We start from the raw sequence: 20045 nt of genomic DNA on the forward strand, positions 1-20045 counted from the left end.
AGGAAATAACTGCAATCTGAATTGTTTTGAAAGCTGGGGAACAACTGCAAACAGGACACTAAGCCTGGTTTTCTTTGCACAAACAAGTCCTCTTAATATGATGTGCAGCTTGGAGGAAGAAAAAGCAGTGTTCTCAGTGCTGCTCTGCTGGGCTGTATTTCTTCCATCCCAGTTAAGAGGGGGAAAAGGTTCTATAGCTCTGAAGTCTGATCTTACAGATATAAAGCATATAAACACCTCAGAAAGGCACCCAGGAGCCAAACATTCAGCATCCTCACAGGACTGGAAAAAATCCACCACATAACCAGAGTACAGGTATCTGTACTTTAATATGTCAAGTATTTTGCTTTGTGTGTTTCATTCTGTCATGAATTTTGCATTTGCTGTTTTCAGCATTTATACTGGACATAGCCTACAGATGATGTACTTTCATCAGTCTGTAGTTGATGTACAGCTGTGTACTTTCCCCTCCTAACCACTGACAAAAATTTATTGCAATAGAAACAGGGGTTTTAGCCTGCTAGCACTAAAACAAAAGAAGTGCTCATGAGCCCCCCCAAAATAGCACTGGGCAGACAGATCTCTTAAAAGCCCAAACAATGCAGGAGAAGTTGGAAAACTGCAAATTAAAAACCCTCTAACAATTACTCATTTATCTAGCATCAGCCAGCTGACATCTGGTTAATTCATACCAGGCTTAGGTTAATTCCTACATAGCTGGCAGGTTTGCAACTGAATTCCTGTTTATCTTCAAGATTCTTCTAATATTCTTGGTTTGCTGAACAAATACACAGAGCTGGGCATTCGTTACCCTTGCAAAAGCTTTGTTTCCAAATTGTCAATTTGAGTAACTTTACTAGAAAAGACAATGGTTAACAGTCCAGGGGTGAAGCTGTCATGAAGTTCCCTGGAAAAAGGAACCCACACCCCACACTGACAATACTAACTACAACAGAAATGAGGTGCTGTTTCGCCTTTAACTGTGAAGGAAGACTAGGTTCAGTTTCACTCCAGTTGCTGAAGTAGTATTCTAGAAATACATCATGGGAGCGTGTCATTCCAGCTTTAGCTTGTAATCAAGGTCAAATTAGTGCAACAAAATGTCTGAAGTCTAAGCTGAGGACTGGAACCATTATGGGAATACAGGGTAAATGCATACCTCATCCTGCAAATGAAAGAGCGCCTGGATCCCATGCACATTCTCATTGAGGACTGCTGACCCTCTTTCTTTACTGTCCCAGTCTTCAAGTCCAGGATTCGTCCTAGAAATGCCAGGGAGAGCAACTGGTGTTGAGTACATAAATTTAATTCCATTTACTAGAAACTAAGATAACAAAAGTTCACGAGCTGAATGCCATTAGCCCAGTTAGGGGAAAAAATACCAACAAAAAAAATCTTGATCCTGGGTCTCACAGGGGAGGATCAGTTATGTGCTGGTTTAACTAAGGATTTCAGCAAGGCTGACTCTGAGTCACAAGAGTGATGGCTCCTTCCTTGGCTGGCCCAAGACCAGCTTCCAGGGCAGAGTCAAATGCCTGGAGGCAAACAAGGCAATGACAGCAGGCACAGCTTTTGACTTGATCCGCTTGCTCCACTCTTTACCAGAACTGTGGATAAAGCAATATTTATCAATCCCCTGACAGCTGCTCCTCTTTCCCTTTACTTGTGCCTATCTAGAACACTCTCACCACAGCACCACCTCACAGTGGGAGCTGTCAGGATGGTGAGATGCACAAAAGACCAACCTTTTCTCCTTGATGATGAGATACAGGATTTGTCACAACAGCACTTATGGTGGGGGTCTTTCAAAGCTGATAAAGAACTGATGTCAACAGCATTTCTAATTTTCAGACAGATCAGTGAGATGATCTGATTCACCACACAGCAACACAAGCCTGCGCAAGGTCCAGGGCCAGACCCTGCTCCCTACAACCCTCAGAAGCACACACCACAGGCACAGCTTGGAAAAGGGACAACAGCCACCCAGTCAGCTCAAGAGAGGACAAGACAGAGGGAATGCAAAGGTAGGAAGGGGGCAACAGATTAATTTTTTCATTTAAAACAGAAGACTGATTACTACAGACAGGTTCAGATCAGGGACTTCAGGACACTGGGTATCACCCAGAATCCTTCTGCTTATCACCAAAGAACTAAGAAAATGGACTTTCACATCTACAGCTCAAATGCTAAGAGACGACTACAAAACCCAGCACAGACTAGAAATGAATCACTGGCCCAGATCCACAATGCTCAAGGGCTGGATGCAGCCACAAAAGTGACAGTGGGCAAGAGAAATGCAGTGGGAACAGCTGCCAGGCAATTAAACGCCGGCCACCAGTGCTGACAACACACGGCCATGAGCAAACCCACATGTTTAAGGTGGGTATCTTTCAGTAACTGAAACTATACAAGCCTGAGTCTTCACTGTGGTAAAAGTAGCCAGGTTTACAGCAATATAAGGTGCCTATTCTGTCTGTACTGAATTGAAGACAACATGCAGAATACATTCAAAGTCTCCCTCACCAGACCGACCTAAAAGTCTCTGTCCAAAAATTCAGTTCTGAAATAAACCTACTGCCAAACACTAAGTTCAGAATTACTCTACCTCTAAATATTTACTTCCATCCATGAATGGGAATGAAATCATTACATAATAGTTTAAAGATTAACATTTTACATAAGGAATTAGGCAGCAGCATTTTAGTTTTAAGGTATACTCCAGAAAACTCCTTCCGGAGGAAAGCCACCCCTGCCAACAGAAGGTCAGACCTCACTTGGTGTCATGTCCAAGGTGCATCTCAGATGGTTAAGAAGTCAGCATGACTGGGGAACAATTCCTAGGGGTGCTTCAGTTTAAAGCACTGGTCTATATATTAATCCTGGTCTATGATTCAGGTGTGAGCTGGGAAGAAATCACACCAGACTTCCCAGCTCAGCTGTGCTGACCCCACAGCGTAGGATGGATCTGAAGTTCTAACACTCTTCCCTTCCCTGCACTGGACAGTCTCTCTCTGTCTCTATAGCCAAAGTCACAGTCTACTTCCCCATCCCTTCAACTAATCAGACAATTGAGAGAAATAAAATACCATCGGGCAGGAGGCAAACTTGTTCTCAAACCATGGCAATATATGATAAAGCACATAAAGACAGAATATATGTGCAGGACCCAACGGCTGTCCACGTGAACAGGCCAGTGAAATCAAACCATTAAAAGCAATTTTCTCCCAGGGCACAATAGCTTTGTCATACACACAAACAAAAGAAAAGTTGTTTTCTGTGCACATTCTTTTTTCATTCCAATACAAATTCTTGAAGAGACACTAATATTAATCAAAAAACAGTGACAGTAAATGTAACTCAAATAGCTAATAGGAATTTCTGGTTTTATCATCCAAGAGCATCTATTAAAAAAAAAAAAAAAGAAGGATATTTCACAATTACGTGGCCACTAAGTCTAAAACTGCTGACACATGTTCCTTTGGCATGTCTGGAACCCCCAACAACAAGTGTCAGAGTTTTTAAATTTAGCTTTTTGTTTGGCAATGTCTTTGAAATATGTACCAGATAACAAATAGAGTTCTAAATTTTGCCCTGACTTACAAAATCACTGCAGGGGGTATGTGAGTCAGAGAAATGCTTGCTGTCCTGATATTATGACAAAGCTCTCTCAGCAGCTTGTTTCAATAGTCCAGTAACTATTAGTCCATGTGTCAACCTTGTAGAGCTCTAACAATGTGCTACAGATTTTTATACAGAACAAGCAGTTTGTGTCTCATTTGTTATTAGAATCTTATGATCACATTATATTAAAAAGAGGAAGAGTTATAAGAGTGTAAGATTAATCATAGCTACATATAGACATATAGAATTATAATTAATTATAGATTAATAGACTAAATCAAGGAAACTGACATAAATTGCACCTAAGAGTCACACAGGCAGCTCAGTTCAAGAAGGTGGAATGTCCCAATGATAGCTCTGTCACAGAACCATAAAATATTCCTATCTCTGTTTGTTCCAGCATCCTTGGCGATAAATGTTCATTTAGGTTTCTCCACGGACAAACACAAAGCACATCTGATGTCAAACTTGGCAATTATATTCTTATTAATAAGAAATATTAATAGGATGCTCTGACAACTTCTGTTAACTGAACAGTGCATGTGTGTCTTTTTTTAATTTCTCCTTCTAGTTTCTTCAGAAGAGCCATTTAACAGCCCAGTGCCATCACCAGCTGGATCCCTTATGAGCTTCCCCATAAACTGCTAATTGCATGTAGCTCATTTTCGTGTTAAACTTTTCCCCTCACCAGCTCCAGACACAACCCTGTGTGCAGCAGCACTGCTGTGACTGACACTGCTGTCTTATTGCTCTTTACAGCAGCTGCACAGCTCAGAGGAAACCAGAGTTTGCTCTGCTGAAAGGAGAAAGCAAACAAATGAGCACAATGCTGATTAGAATGGGCACATAAATCTCTCTGGCTGGTCTGGGTAGAACTGATAATCTGCTGAAATCTCCCCACTACAGTTCCCATCCAGAAGGCAGTATTGACTCAACCTGTAATAAACCAGTTGTTCTCTGAGCAGGAAAACCACTGTGTGATCCAGGAACCTGATGTCAGCTGCTGTGACAGGCAAGGGCTGGCACACAGAGACATGGAGGTGAGGACAATGGGCAAGTTCATTATTTGGGCACAATCAGAGAAGCCACATAAAGCTCTTACCAGTAAAAAGATAAGTTGGTAACAGATTCAAGTACTGAGCACATATGCCAGAAACACTCCCTGCAGGGTGTTTGCAAAGATGCTCTAAAAACATTCTCATGATGATCAAGGGAGCAAATGTTCATGTTGGCACTGATGTGCCCCTTGCGTGTGCAAACACTGACTGGATTATGCACAAACCTTCCCCTTTTGGATCTCCAGTTGCTACTGAGAATGTTCAAACTTGTTTTCTGTGCTTGCAATGTTTTGAGATGAAGCTAAGCCAAGGATTGGCCTGGGCCTACTGAAGTTCATGGGGTTTCAAATCTGGGCGTTTGGCTCAGATCCACCTTCACACAATAGTACCAGCCTGTTGGAAGATTTGTTCCTCCACGTTTATGCACTGCATGCTAAGGTTTATAGCTCGGTAATCAAACACAGTCTGCTCTTTTCACTTTTTTCAGTTTCTCTCTTTTTTTTTTTTTTTTTTTTTGTGGATTCAAAACTCCATAAACTTCAACGCCTAACTCTACCACAAATGGATTTCTCTGCTGGATTTCCAGCTCCTAAGAATGCTGCAGTCTGCAGCTATAAAGAAGGGTGGTTGCATAAGGGCATTCTTCTGCAAAAATTTCAGTGCAAGTTGGAATGGTTGGGTCTGAAACAACCATACAGTGCTCACATCCAGTTTGCAGCATGGAAACACCCAGCTCACAGATCTCAAAAGAAATTTGTTTTGGCCTCATGTGCACAAATATACTGTTGGCAAAGTACATGATACAATTTTCCATTTCCTTCTAGCTCATCAGTAGATGGACTTTTGTCTTGCACAGAATCATGGGCCTGATAGGGAAACAGTCTGAATTAATATATGGACTCTCACCTCGACCTCAACACCTTCACCAACCCAGCAAGTTTCACCTTTCAGATGATAACATCTTGTCTTAAAAAGTCAGATATTTCATAATTATTCTCAGCCACTGATTGTTCACGTATTTCTTTCCAGGCAAAATAAAATAAAGGATAAACTAAGTTTGGTTTGGCCAAGGTAACAAAAGATGACTTTGTGCTCATCAAAAATACTCCACAGGCTGCTCAAGGAAGACAAACAGAACACAGGAATACTGCACCCAAAAATCCTTATGAAAACTAAAACCATCTTTATCTTACTATGAAACCGGAAAAAGCAAGACAAGGATGGAGGAAAACAAGAGGAAATAATTAAAAATAAAAACAAAGTGATGGTCAAGGTACTGTTGCTGCTGAACACAGCTCCAAGTGTGAGCTCACCCTCAAACTAAAGGGTCAGGGAACAAAGGACTTCTGTGGTGATGCTCTGTATTAGTACATTAAATCTTTAGAAATTAGCAGAAAAGATCAGCTTAAAAATCTTTGACTGTTCTACAGTTTGTAGAGAATCAAGATACAGGTCACTGCTTGGGATAAACAGTCAAATTCAACAAGACAAGGTGAAACTCTTCTTGAAACTGCCATTTATCAGTTTACACATATGCACTGACTACAGCTGAGGTGCTCAGCTGACCGAGTTCCTCTTCAAAACAACAGATGCATTACAAATGCATAAACAAAATGTCTCCAGTAAGATTAAAGAGCCTAAATTTGATCAATTTATGTTAAATTACTCTTGATAAGCTTATGCCAGAGCAATTATTCTGCATTAATTCAACAAGTAAAACGAAAGAAAAAAAACTTTACAATGTACGCCTTACTAATGTAAGGGATACAATTTTACCTCGTGTTTAGTGCAGCTCAGCAAGAGCTTTATGCTCTATTAAGTGTAATAAATATACATCCACCCTGTGGATTCCAATATAAAAAAAAAAAATTACAGAACACATTAGGAATCACAACTGCCATGCAAACACAGTACTGGAAGGCTCTCCTTCCAGGAACTCATATTTACATAAACCAGAAGACGTTTGCAATATACAAATAGAACAATCTGAAAATGAGCACGGACAGTCTTTTTCTTAGCATTCTGGGGTTTTATTATTTACATAAAGGCAAGGCTCATAAAAGCAAAGATGTACCTACCATGCACATACCCATATCAGAGTACACACCAAACAGTGCAATCCCAATAAAACTGTACTGACAAGAAGTGCATCTCTCTGCCCCCTCAGCGAGAGGAAAGCAAACACATGAGCAATAGGAATAGCATCAATACTCAAAACACAGGTGAACTTAAGACCATCCTAACTTAAAATTACAAAGTTAGGGCAGAACCACAAGACTGGCATCAGTTACCCAGTGCACCCAGAACCAGTGCTGATTTTTACAGCCTGCCTCTCTTGCTCACATCAAGGTTACAGCGCAGCTCCCAAAGCAATACTCACTGTCCTGCTGTTTACTGTAACATTCCTCTTTCACATTCCTCAATGAGTAAATGGTCTGTTCTCCAGACTGTCTCCCCTGTGGTGCAGGAGCCCCTGGTTCTGCCTGGCAGGTGCCTGGTAGCACAGGTCATCCCTTACTGGTACCACAGCCTTTATGGACCAGAATCACCACCTCCATCCCTGGCTTGTGGGAAACTGAGGACCAGGCAGAGGGCAAGGTGGGGGGGACAATGACAAAAATGGACACGTTCCTACCATGTGGAGATTGTTGATGCAATCTAAATCTTCCATGATATTAAAATCATGATCCTTTCAGAGGTTTCAAGGAGAAAGAACCACTGCAGGTGGAAATAAGGTCTCCCCATGCACACTGCCCACTCTTGCTTCCCAGCTGGCCTGACTCTACAGAGAGGATGGGATCTGCCCACGTGGGACTGCACCCTACCAACCTGCTGTACAGCAGCACATTTACACCTCTCTCCTCTGCCATTCAGGATTTTGCGCCTGGCAAATCCTCCACAAGAACAAAGCCAAGGGGACATTGGTATACTAATATCCATTGAGAATACAGTAGAACTGTAAAATCAGCCAGCCTCAACACAGCCTGGAACAACATCAGGGACCACACAGGACTTCCCAGCTGTGATTATACTGCACACATACCAACCAAGACACTTGTGGGGTGGCAGGGATAAAATGCAGTTGCTCTTGCTCCAAAGCTGGCACTGCCTTCCACCCGAATGTTATGAGACCGCTTCAGATCTTCCAGGCTGGGGCTTCCCTGCCCTCACATCCTTGTTTTGTCCTGCAGCAGGAAGCAGCCCCATAACCCTACCCCACTGCACACACCACTACATTGCAAAGCACTGTTAATACACTGAGAAATAAATGTGTTGACATACAAAATAGACAACTGGCTTGGAGCACATGTGCTGTCAGCAGACATCACAGCAACTTCCAGAGGACTTCTACACCTTTACTGTTATTTTGAACATGAGGACACTGAACCCAAAGGAATGGTTTCTCCTGCCTGCAGTCAGCCAGCAGCAGAGGTGCAGCTAGGAACAGGGTCCAAGCTCACATGACTAATATGAGTTCTCAACATGCTGTAGATAAAAATACTCAGTAATGTAATGCACACTGATTCTCAGTAAGTCCATATAAATCCCATGACACCTATATGCTTAACAGGGCATAATCAGCTTCAATTTATGCTTCCAAGAGAAGACTACAGGCTGAGTGTCTTATTTATCTTTATATGCAGTGGTAACCTCTGGATGTATCAGCATAAAACCTGAAATAAATTAACCCAAAGGTCACAAAGATGCTCAGAGGGCAGGAGCTGGGAGAGCTGGATTGTTCAGCCTGGAGAAGAGAAGGCTCTGGGGTGACCTTAGAGCCCCTTCCAGTACCCAAAGGGAGCCTCCAGGACAGACGGAGAGAGATTTTTTACGAGGGCATTCAGCGAAAGGGCAAGGACGAACGGCCTTCAGCTGAGGAAGGGCAGGTTTAGATTAGACATGAGGAAGAAATTCTTCACTCTGAGGGTGGTGAGGCCCTGCCACAGGCTGTTCAGAGAAGCTGTGGATGCCCCTTCCGTGGAAGCATTCAAGGCCAGGTTGGATGGAGCTCTGAGAAACCTGGTCCAGTGGAAGGTGTCCCTGCCCATGGCAGGGGGGGAGAGTGGAACGTGGAGATGATCTTTAAGGTCCTTTCCAAGCAAAACTATTTCATGATTATAAATATAAACCATGAAAGCTCACTCTCCTCACTAGCTTAGCTTCTCGGGGGGATTACTTGAACCTCTCTAAATATGTTAAGGTTTACATCATCTAATTGCAAAAGGCGTTGTATAAGCATTAGAGTCAAGTTATGACATTCCCACAATAGAATGAAGAGTTGATCCAATCAACAGCAAAGTTAAAAAAATAAAAAAGAAGTAATGCAATTGAAATGCACCTATTTTTAAATATCTGTCTGCTTCCTACTTACCAGCTGGAGACACTGACCCACAAGGGGGAAATTGAAAAGCTTTCTCACCCCCTCTTGTTTTTCAATAAGAAACCCCTCATGTTACACAGTTGTTTGCTTAATACAACTTGTTATTATAAAAGCTCACGAGGCCAAAAGGTCCCTGCTGTGCCTGCCTTCATGTTTGAGTAACCAGTCTGCATCATGTCATTCTCCACAGTGTTGGGCAAATATGCATCATTTTAATTAAATTAAAAAGGAAACTATGTGGGCTTTTGAGCCTTGCTATTCAGTTAATTTTAAGGGACTATCTGAAGGGATAGTGTTACAGATCACATGCAAGTCTCTCTGCTGATGGACCTGGAAAAACTGGACTTGAAACTGGAGCAAATAATTCAAAGCATATGTTGAATGTTCATTTATAACACAAAAAAAAAACCCCTCAAAAATCAACCCACAAAACACTTTAACTAAATGTATGTTGAACTCCCAAGAATGGTTACTTAAAGCATGGGACACTTTCAGAATACTAAATAAAATAGCTTATAGAAGCCCATACAGATGTGTAAGCTCTCCCTAGACATAAATACACAGCATCTATCTGTGATCTCTGCAGGTGTTTTTGGCACCTAAACAAGCACCTATGACAAAGTTCATGGTTCCATGATTTGGGCATCTGGGATTTGGGCATCCCTTCTGTCACAAATATCAGATCCACCTGAAGGAAAGACTGAGCTGGAGAAAACCATCATAGTAAGGCCTGCCAGTGATCCAAGGTACAAACAGCTCCTCAAAAGACAGTTGGACTTTCTCTAACTAGAAAAAGGGATGGAAACCCCAGAAACTCCAAAGCACCGTCAGCAGACACTCCCAGGACAGAACAGCTATCCAAAATAACACTGGAATACATAATTTATTTTTCTACCATTCACAGCTGCATAATAAATCAATAGATAAAGGTTGTAAGTAGCTCCTAAATTAACCTATTTGTTTCACTTGGATGCTCAGCAAGAAGCTTTACTGAAAAGCCCTTTTGCCAAAAAAGCCTCAGCTCCTGGCATTCTATATTATTTGTACTTCATTATCAAACTCAAGTAACTGGGATTTATATGCTTTATTAGTAAATACTAGTATTGTCTGGTTCTGAAATCTGGCTCTAGTGACACACCATGGAATAGCTCATTAGAGGAAATAAATAATGACCACAAGATGACCTTGTAAGATATTTTGCTGTGGACAGAATTAAATTTAAACACATGAGAAGGGAAAGAGAGGGAGGAGAAAAAGGCTCAAGGATGCTGTCTGGTTGTTTTTACAGACTACTTCTTTAGTTCAATTAAAATAAGGTGTGAGGGGCAAAATATATCATTATAGTATAGTATTATATGTACGTATACATACATCATTTAATTCTCTTTTCAAAGACTCAAGACACTTAAAAATTCCAGGCAAAAGTCTCCATATTGCAAAAATAGAAAGAAGAATGTTTGATGATGTAAGTTCACATCCAAGGGACTGCAATAAAACAGCTCAAACTGAAGAACACTGCCCATGGGCCACGTTCCCACCCTGGTTGTGAGCTGCCACACAGGAGGCTTTTCCCTCCATGGCTCCATGCAGGGTATCAGAGAGGAACAAGTGGGAGCTGTGGAAGGCCACGGAAGGATCAAAGACCTAGAAGTGCTGCCTTTGCTGCCACAGAGCTGAGCCTCAGCTAAGGATGGAGAGATGACAGCAGCACAGGATAAATCAATTATGGGTGGAATACTACCACACACAAGGCACCCCTCCTCCCCACGCCTCCCTAGGCTGCTACTACAACTCATCACAAATAATAAAATATTTTAGTGCCTTGTATTGACTTCACTGAGACAACACAACATTCAAAGCTCCTGTTCCACAAGGCAGATGTTAAGGCTGAGCTCTCCCAGCATCTGTTGCCATCAAAGCACAGAAGCACCTGAGAGGGTTGCAAGTTTGCCAGCGCCAAAACCCTCCAAGAGGCACACTTGGACTGTTTTATTGCCAATGTGTTAACCAAAGAAGTTGTTTGGGTATTTGAAAACACCAGTATTTTTGAAAGGCGGGAAAAAACCCCACTAACTCCATATATCTCATCATGTTTAACAAAACAGAGCAGGTTGAACAAATACTGACCATTAAAGAAGTACCTACCACCCTTGAAATCCAGCAAGAGAAAGTGATCCAGTCCAACATCTGTGATAACAGACCCAAGAATGCAGCAGTTTCTGAGTGGGAAACTCAAGGTGAAGACGGAAAAGAAATGGTAACCACAAAACCCACTTACACGCGCATGTCCAAACACCTGAAAATTCACCCTAGAAGCATTCCCTAATGCTAATCAGGTGTAGTAAGTTTGTCTCAGGAGTACTAGGCTAAAGTTCTTTCCCTGTTTTGGAAAAAGCATGTACTGACCTCTTTAAACCACCATTATAATTACCAAAGTAATTTTTAAAAAATGCCATTTATTATCACTGATTTTCCTTCCAGTACTATCCACCCAAATGGAATGTGTGAGCAGCAGGGAGACCACTGGACCACTGTGTTTGTGTAGGAGTTGCTTTTGAACTCTTTTATACATAGTTGGCTTCTCCGAGCATTTGGGATTTTTTTTTCCCCCCAGAAACAGTCCTAGAGACCAAAGGAAAACAAAATTCTCTTGGAATGTTTGAGAGATTAAATGTACCATACATTTAAAATATGATCACTTGGAAGTACATATTTTTTGAGGGCAGACCATGTGTTTTCCTATTTCTTTGTTACCGTCTAGTGTGTCAAAGGGCAGGAATGGCACCCGAGGATGCCCTACAGTCACAGGCTCCTCGTTTCCTGCACTCATTCATTTACTTGCAAACAGAATGGGGATGGAAGAAGCAGGACATTCATTTCCTCCAGTAAAAAACCTGCAGGCTGAACAGACTGAAGTTGAAAATCCACAAATTCCTATGCTTGGCACTGCCCAAGTTCTAAGGCCATCTCTGGCTGGCACTGTGACCCTCCTGCTATGAGAACAAACAGTCCAAAAAAATGTGGGCAGGTCTTTTTCTCTGGAACAACGGCACAGCAATGGGCTGGTGTGGACGGAAAGTCTCACATCTGAAACATCCTCTTCACTCTCTGCAATGCCAGTGGGACCACATAACTTTAACTGAAAAACAGGTATCACATGATGATTTGGTAGCTGTCAACAACAAGGCAAGTCTCTTTCCAGATTTCACACTTAAAAAGACAAAAAGATGCCTTGCCAAAATGGGCTTTTTCTACAGTAAAAACAGACTGGAACCTGATATATTCTGTTCACATCAATCACACATATATATTCTATACATGGCAGTATGTTGCAAGAATTGTCCCTTGTTCAGGGCAACCACAGTCTTGAAGCATCTATTTTCAAAAATCTCTCTGTTACCTTCCTTTGCAGGTACAATAATCCTGACACAGCTGCCTCCAGCCTCCACCCCTCCAAGGAATAAAGTGGGGGCTGTGTGGGTATGTGTGTGTGGGTGGAAAATCCCATAAAATACTGAGTCAAGTCTTGGACAGTTCTGCAGAGACATAAAAGAATTCAGGACATATCATGTCTATGGAAACTTTCTCTCCTTCCCATCCCACCAGCTTTGCTGTGTGTTGTTTACTGGGTGCCTTGCTTGTCTTCACTCTACAGGTTGTGGTGCTTCCTGGACATTCAGTGAAAACAGCTGATGAGGAACCTCTGTTTTTTCCTGGGATAAAAAGCATGAGTAGCTATTAACTCCCTATAAACAAAACATTATACAACTCATTCCCTACCTGCCCTGAGGCAACAGTCTTACTAGTCAGTCATTCTGTACTAAGATGTTAAAATCAAAAATACTGGGATCTGGTTTTAATTCTCTGTTCTCTGACTTCCTGATCTGCTGGGCTGGGCACGTTTCAGAGACAGATGGTTCTTTAGGATTCATGTACTTAAAAGAGCTCACAGACAGAAATGAAAAAAAAAATAAAGAAATCAAGTGCTGTCAGTTGAAACAGCCCTCCACACGCAGAGTACCTTTCTGATGCATAAACCTCTGATAAATGTGCTCTTCAGAACCAAAGGCTACAGAACAAAGTCCCAAAGGAGCTCTACGACAGCTTCTTGTTTAGTCAACTGTCTCAGCAAGAACACACTTCCCTGAAAAAAGGGATTTTTTACTTCTTTTCTTTTTTTTTCAAGGAGTGTTAAGAGCTCTGAGTAGAAGAGTATCAATCTTTGACAAGTCTACAAAAGACAGAGGAAAGACAGACCTTCTGACAATATATTTTTGGTATAGAACTTCTGGCACAAATACCTACAATAGACTTTCTTGCCCTTTTTTGTTTTTTTTAATAAATAGGCTGATACAATTTGTAAGTGGATGTGGAGAAACTAATATGGTGATTTGCCAGTATAGTGCAGAACTCAACCCATACATTGTTTTGATAATGTATTACTTTTCCATTAGACATAAGTTTTACTGTTACTGATGATGACATTTAAGGCAGGACAGAACTGTATTTGCCAGGGCTGTGTTTCTTGTCATGCCTCAATTCAGTCTTTGAATTTCTTTGGAGAATTTTATATGGGAAGCCAAATAGGAGTCTCATCCAGCTCTTCTCTGTATCAGCTGGAGTTCTAAATAATTCATGGAAAGTCAGAGTTCAAAACACATTTGCATTCCCTTGGCTGGTTGTCAGTATGAGAACCACCCCCTTTCTTCTAAGAAAGATCATGCAGAAATCAGAGCTGGGAAACAGACATGGCAGTGAAAGACAGCTCACAGACCAAAAAATCCTGTGCTGATCTTCAGGAAGAGTATGTGTTGAGGAGAAAAGTCATCCCTAATCTTCACTTTCACATGGTTATTTATTATCTGTTCAGTGCTGTGGAATGCTTTACTCTGCTTCTCCACTGGTGAGCCTCTGGTCTCTGGCACTTCCCTCTTTCGAGCTGAACACTAATTTTCTCGTTTTCACAATTTGAGTATCTACAACATCTGGATTTTGTGGCTGCTTGGTAACAAGGGTTTGCAGCTGGACAGAAAACTGCCTAAGCTGAAATCATCACTGCAAGACAACGTGTTATTAGAAGGTTCTGTGAGACAGGTTCCCCAGTCCAAATCTCTGCTTGTGTAACATGGAATGATGCTTCCATACTACACATGAACCACAGAAAACTGTCACACAATGCTCTTTTCTTCTCAAGGGACACCTATCAGCTCAACGTTTGCTGTGGTCAGTCACCATTTCCATCACGAAGTTCTACTTTGTCGCACTTATAAAATATGGCAATAAAAGATCACGCCAAGACTAAACTTGGCATACAAGTTCTGCCCAGAAGTAACCTCAACTAATCTCTTTCAGTTAGCAAGCGAAGTGACTTAGTCATTTTTGAATCACTTGAAAATGAAAGCTGTAGAGGTTCTGGTTCCCATCATTTTCTTGCAGCCGCTGCTCTGCACTTTCAGCACCCCTTAAATGTTCCGCTGAAATGGTTTGCAAGGACTCCTGGGGAACCTGACTGTCCTGAGGAGCCTTTGTCATGGGTGGGATTACATATCCTGCTGCCTGCCTCGTCTAAGCAGAGAGGGTGAGGCTGAAGGGAGATGTTATAGCTGGATTTCTATGTGCCATGCTGCCTGCAGCCCAGAATTGAAGGTGACAAACCTGGGTGTTTCCCACTTGCACCACTGGAGATGCTGGGTGCAGGAACAGGGATCTTACAGCCCTGACACATCTCAAGACACATCATGGAATCATTTGGGATACTTCCAGGCAACCATACAGAGGTGTCTGTATTCATCACTATTCTCTTTCATGAACTACTTATGGAGAATTAGATTTGTAGAAATCAGTCTTGCAAAGTGCTCTGGAACACTGTATTTTAATAGATGGACAGTCTACAATACTTGCTCAGTGGTTTTTTTGGAAGTTAATGTAGCAGGGGAATTCTTCAAAAGTGTTTTTTCTCTGCACTTAAATCTAAGTTCTGTCTGTTCCCTGCACCATTAGACATTTTCTGTCTGTTCCCTGCACCATTAGACATTTTCTGTCTGCAAATGTTGAGGCTCTCACTTGTACTAGGACTGAGCCTGCACCTGAACCCAACATCCACCAAGTTCCACTGGTGCACCCTAAGTGCAAAGAGGTCTCTGTTAACAGATCCTCCTGTGGGATCTGATCTTCATCCGTATTTGAAGTGATTTATTTTGACATCTGCAGATTTTCAAGAACAAAGAAAAAGTGAAAAGAAAGAAAAGGAAAATGAATTATCACTCTGAATAACTGCCCCGTTCCGATTAATCATGCACATGACGCACATAAAGACTTCTTGGGAGTGCTATTTGTTGCCATCATCACGGCTCAGCTGCTCTTTGCTAGATCATTTCAAATCTTTCATACATTTCACAGTTGAGCTTTCCTGTTGCTACAATGTGTTAGCAATTAATGCACCATAAACAAGCAGACAATTGTTCCATTTCCAGGGAATAAAATCTCCAAGGACACACAATGAAATAGCAACTATCCATCCTTCCCCATATCCTAAGACTTCAAAGAAGAGCAAGCAATGAACTCCCCAAACACACCACATGGTTGAGGCCATGATTAACAGGCACTTCAATCTGACACACATTTTACAACTCCTGAAGTCCTGTCTCCTCCGAACTATCCACTTCCTGCTTCTCCTTGGTGTTAGGACTCAGAAGACTTCAAGAAACCCCAGGATAAGGTGGGCCAAAGAGTTGTCTCTACCAAAACCAAGAGGTTTTAGCTTAGTTCAGCTTTCAGCTGGATCAGACCCTTGATGTGACTCATATGTAGTACCACATAAATGCCAAAGGAGGAGAGGGTGAAATGAGGTGAGGATTGCATAAGCTGTGTGACTGCCAAAGAAATGCTCATGTGAGCACAGCCCCAGTCCCAGTCTTATTCCTGGGGGCAGAAATGTGAGCAGCAGCCTGCTTCCTCCACTGGCTTGTTCCCTGTCGCTCCCCTTTGGCAGTGGCAGCCTCCCAAGTTCTCAGGGTCTGGAGCAGCATCTCTGCGTAGCAGGACTGCTAAGAGGTGCTGGGAAAATCCCAGCATCACTGCACTAATGATCAGCACTCACAACAAGACAAATACAACCAAGGGACACTGCTCGGATCTGCAGCAAGGCAAGTGAAGTTTCTCCTTTCTGTCACTGCTTCCCCAGCTCAAGGGCTGAAGGGGGAGGTTATGGCATTGAGAAAATGGACCCTGAGAAATTGAGGAAGAGAGTAAAATTAAAAACCATAACATAGTGTTACACTTTCACTTGAAAACCTAGGCAGATCCTGTGCTCAACAGCCAGAGGTCACTAAAAGATGAGGATGTTCCTGATGCCTGAAGGGAACTTCACTTTGAGCAAAAACCATTTCACATGCAGATGACTGGCTTGTGGTTTCCATCACTTTCAAGGTCTACATTGCTCTTTGTTCTGCATGAAACATGCCTTTGGAAAGCCAATGAAAACGTGGTTTAATAAACACCGAATCAGAGGATATGAATCTGCCTCCTTGACATCTTCTAAAATGTCACTAAGGCACACATTATTCCAGGTCACTGCAGTATTTCACTCAGGACCTGTTACAAAGCTGCTACTCTCAGTGTGGCCTGTGTTACAGCAAGGGAAGTGTAACTGGCTGAATTGACTCTAGAATCAGCTCTCTCCTAGAAAGGTATCTCAGAGGAGCAAGAGTGGAGTGATGGTGCTGAAGTCCTGCTGCATGCTGCTTATGAACAAATTGAGGCTGGACTGACAGTCCCTATAGAAGACTGCTTCTCTTATTTAATGGTACCTTATGGAGCCAAGGAAATACAAGTTTAAAATAATAAATCTAGAGCTTTCTGGTCATCTATATGCTCCACAGACTGACAGAACTACTTGTATACGAAATTACTGCACTTCACCAGCCACACCTTTAAAACAAAACGACTCAAAAAGCTGAGCAGGCGACCCTACTTTGCTCACACTGGGAAAATGTTCAGCTCTCCATGTACACCAGATTTACAGGCCTTCTGTGTCAATCTGACAACTCCAAAACACTCAGGCAGGGAAAAGATTTCGCTCTATAAATACTACTGAACTTCTCTTTCCACTGGCTACGGATCAATTCAGTGCAGAAGAAAAGCCCATAGCTAAGGCTGGAAAAAATACAGAGCTGGGTTTTCAGAAGTGCTCTGCATTTGTCTAGTCCAGCTCTAGTTTGAGCAGGTTAAGTCCCATAACTGAGCACTTCTGGAAGTCAAAACATGACTGCTCACTGAGGCTCTGGAGCAATCACTTCTTGGACAAGATGGTACGTACGTTAAAATGTATTCCAGGCTACATAATAAAAACAGAGGTTGTGCTCTTTAGCAAGTCTCGTGGTATGAAACTCAGCTGTTCTGCCCTGCACAGGTTCCCCTGTTAACTTGGTTTCTATCCATCTGGATTTTCACCACAGAATTTTGCTTTGAGCTTCCAATTTGAATACATGAGAGCTCTGCCAAAACCACATCACATTCAAACCACAGGAAATCATGAATTTGGCACTGTTTTGACATGGAAGCTGTAAACAGTGTGCAGGTTCACTCAAAACGGGATCACTGTCCTCTGAGTTATGAAACACAACAAAACTTCCAGCAAACCAGGTCAGAAATCTTAACTACTAAAGCAAAAAGAAATTATGTGACTTTTGTAAGGATCAGGGCTTTTTAATATTATCCCCTACATTTTTTCCTTCAGCTATAAGCATAATACATGAAGAATAAAAAGAGAAGTTAGGTTTCCTCCTTTCAAAGTTGAGTTACAACAGGATTTAGCTAATTCTCAGCTCTAGCACACACATATCCTATTAAAGACAAGGTAGTTTCCTATTGGCAGCTTTGAGCATGTATAACTGTAAAAGCCAGAGTTGCAGAGGAGATATGAATATGGTTTAGTTTTACGTGCAACATGATAGGTAATTAACTTACAAGTAACTTACACTACTGCACAGGAGCCTCATGATTAAAATCCAGTATATTTTCAGTTGCCAAACACTGGATTTTTTCCTCGCAAGACTCTGATTAGCAAACCACAAGGAACTTGTATGAAAACAGAAAAGTCTAAAGTATGATTTTTGACTTCAAATTAAACACTGCCCTAAAGAAACACATACTTGTAAAGAAGTCACAAGTTCATTGAGGATGAAATGAAAACAATCTAGATTTCCAAACCAAGCCTGAGAACAATCCAGATTCCAAACCAGAGTTTGAATGTAGAGCTAACATGAAGATGGCTTGACTGAAGTCAGATGAATAGGAAGCAAAATGCAGTCACTCAAAAGATTTATGTTACTGCATTGCCTGCAAGAAAACACAGTTTAATCTTGCTGAGTTTCACTTTAAGCAGATTTTTAAACCAGGCACTCCAAATGTCAGGAAAAGCTCTCCAGGGATGTTGAACACATAGAACCATACATCAGACATATCTGACCTGTCATAGAGTTTTCAGATGTACACAGTTGCTCTCGCAGCTTTTCCACATCGTCTGGATGAACCTGTTCATACAAAGTGCTGCCAAACCACTCAGACTGAGGCTGGTTTAGCACAGGAGTCACAGAATCTGATACGTAGATCACTCTTCCCGTCTCAGCTGCAACTACAAACAGGAACCCATCTGCAGCCTCCAGGATAAGATGTTTCAGTTCCTTCCAAAGAAATAATTTGATTAGAATGCCAGCCAGGAAAGGGAATTAAATATAACATTTGTCACTGTTACAGAATATTGTTTTCTTGTGATCTTAGTAGCTGATCAAAACCCAGACAGAAATTTTCACTGATGTAACAATACAACCAAACTCGCAGCAAGGCATAAATTGCCCATCTCAATAACAAACAACATTTTGTTTTCCCTCACTGCCTTTCATCTGGTGATCTCCACGCACTTTAGGAAAATAAACAACTAATACTCACTGCATATACTGTGATAGGCATCTAACATTAAAAACAAAAAAGATATTTCAGAGTACAAACAGAGGAAATGAACAGCTCTAACTCATGGCAAACTCATCCCTTAATTAAAAGTACTGAATAATTTAATTGGAAAGAAACCAGTAAGACTTTCTAGTTTGGTTCCCCCTGGCCCTGCTCAAGATGAGCTCTGTTTGTAAATCAAACAGTCACTGGATAAAAGGCAGAAAACCTAATGGGAACAAGGAAAGAATCCCCAGGCTCTTCTTCCATTAGGGGGCCTGAGCCACTACACAAGAAGATTCCATCGCTTTTTGCTTTCTTTTTCCAGCCTGTGAGTACAAAGCCTCAGCATCACCCAGAAGTTCTACCTTTCCTTAACAGAGCTTGAAAACCTCTCACAGCAAAGGATGGCAACTACCACTCCTGGAAAACAAGTGTGAACAGCCTTTGGTGGCTCCAGTGACCACCAGAGCTTCTTAAGATACTGCACCTGGAACTCAAACACAGAGCTCTGGACAACCCCAGTCCCATTCCAGGCGAGAAAGCTCAGCAGGGTTAGTGTGCAAGTGGTAGGTATTAGCTGATAAAGTGAGGATAAAAACCTGGCAAGCTACTAAGAAATGGATAACTCATCTCAATAAACAACAGATTGTCAACTTCTGCTGCTGTGCTATAGAGAAAGCACACTGATCCTGAACCACTGACTAAACCAAAAACTTCATAGCACAGCTGGCCACACTATACTGAGGATAATAGAAACAGTTTTGCACAAATTATTAAAAAAGAGGGGAAAAAACTCTGTAATTCTGCAAGAATTTAAAAAATTTTTAAAAATAATTTAAAAATTAAAAAAAAAAACCCCAAAGAAATTGCAATGAGAAGTGACTAGGGTGTGCCACCAGCAGAATGGCACAGTCCCTCCAGAAACACACCTCAGGAGAGCTGGAATAAGCAGCAGTGAGCACAGAGAGGTCAGCAGCAGCTGCTGTTTATCTAAGAGAAAGAAGTATTGCCTCCAGCCATAACTTCCATGTGTA

General features: G+C 41.8%; 1 protein-coding gene across 6 annotated transcripts in view; it reads right to left on the reverse strand.

Annotated features, from left to right (window-relative positions):
• ARNT2 (aryl hydrocarbon receptor nuclear translocator 2) overlaps positions 1-20045 on the reverse strand; it is a 98954-nt gene that overhangs the window by 41805 nt on the left and 37104 nt on the right. For all 6 annotated transcript variants that reach the window (XM_048317598.1, XM_048317594.1, XM_048317597.1 and 3 more), the window contains 2 exons: positions 18530-18743; positions 1160-1262 (listed from right to left, as the gene is read on the reverse strand). In XM_048317598.1, the coding sequence (XP_048173555.1) occupies positions 1160-1262; positions 18530-18743 (317 nt within the window). The remainder of the gene's footprint in view (positions 1-1159; positions 1263-18529; positions 18744-20045) is intronic.

This window comes from Corvus hawaiiensis, chromosome 13, assembly GCF_020740725.1.
Source record: "Corvus hawaiiensis isolate bCorHaw1 chromosome 13, bCorHaw1.pri.cur, whole genome shotgun sequence".
Taxonomy (NCBI): Eukaryota; Metazoa; Chordata; class Aves; order Passeriformes; family Corvidae; genus Corvus; species Corvus hawaiiensis.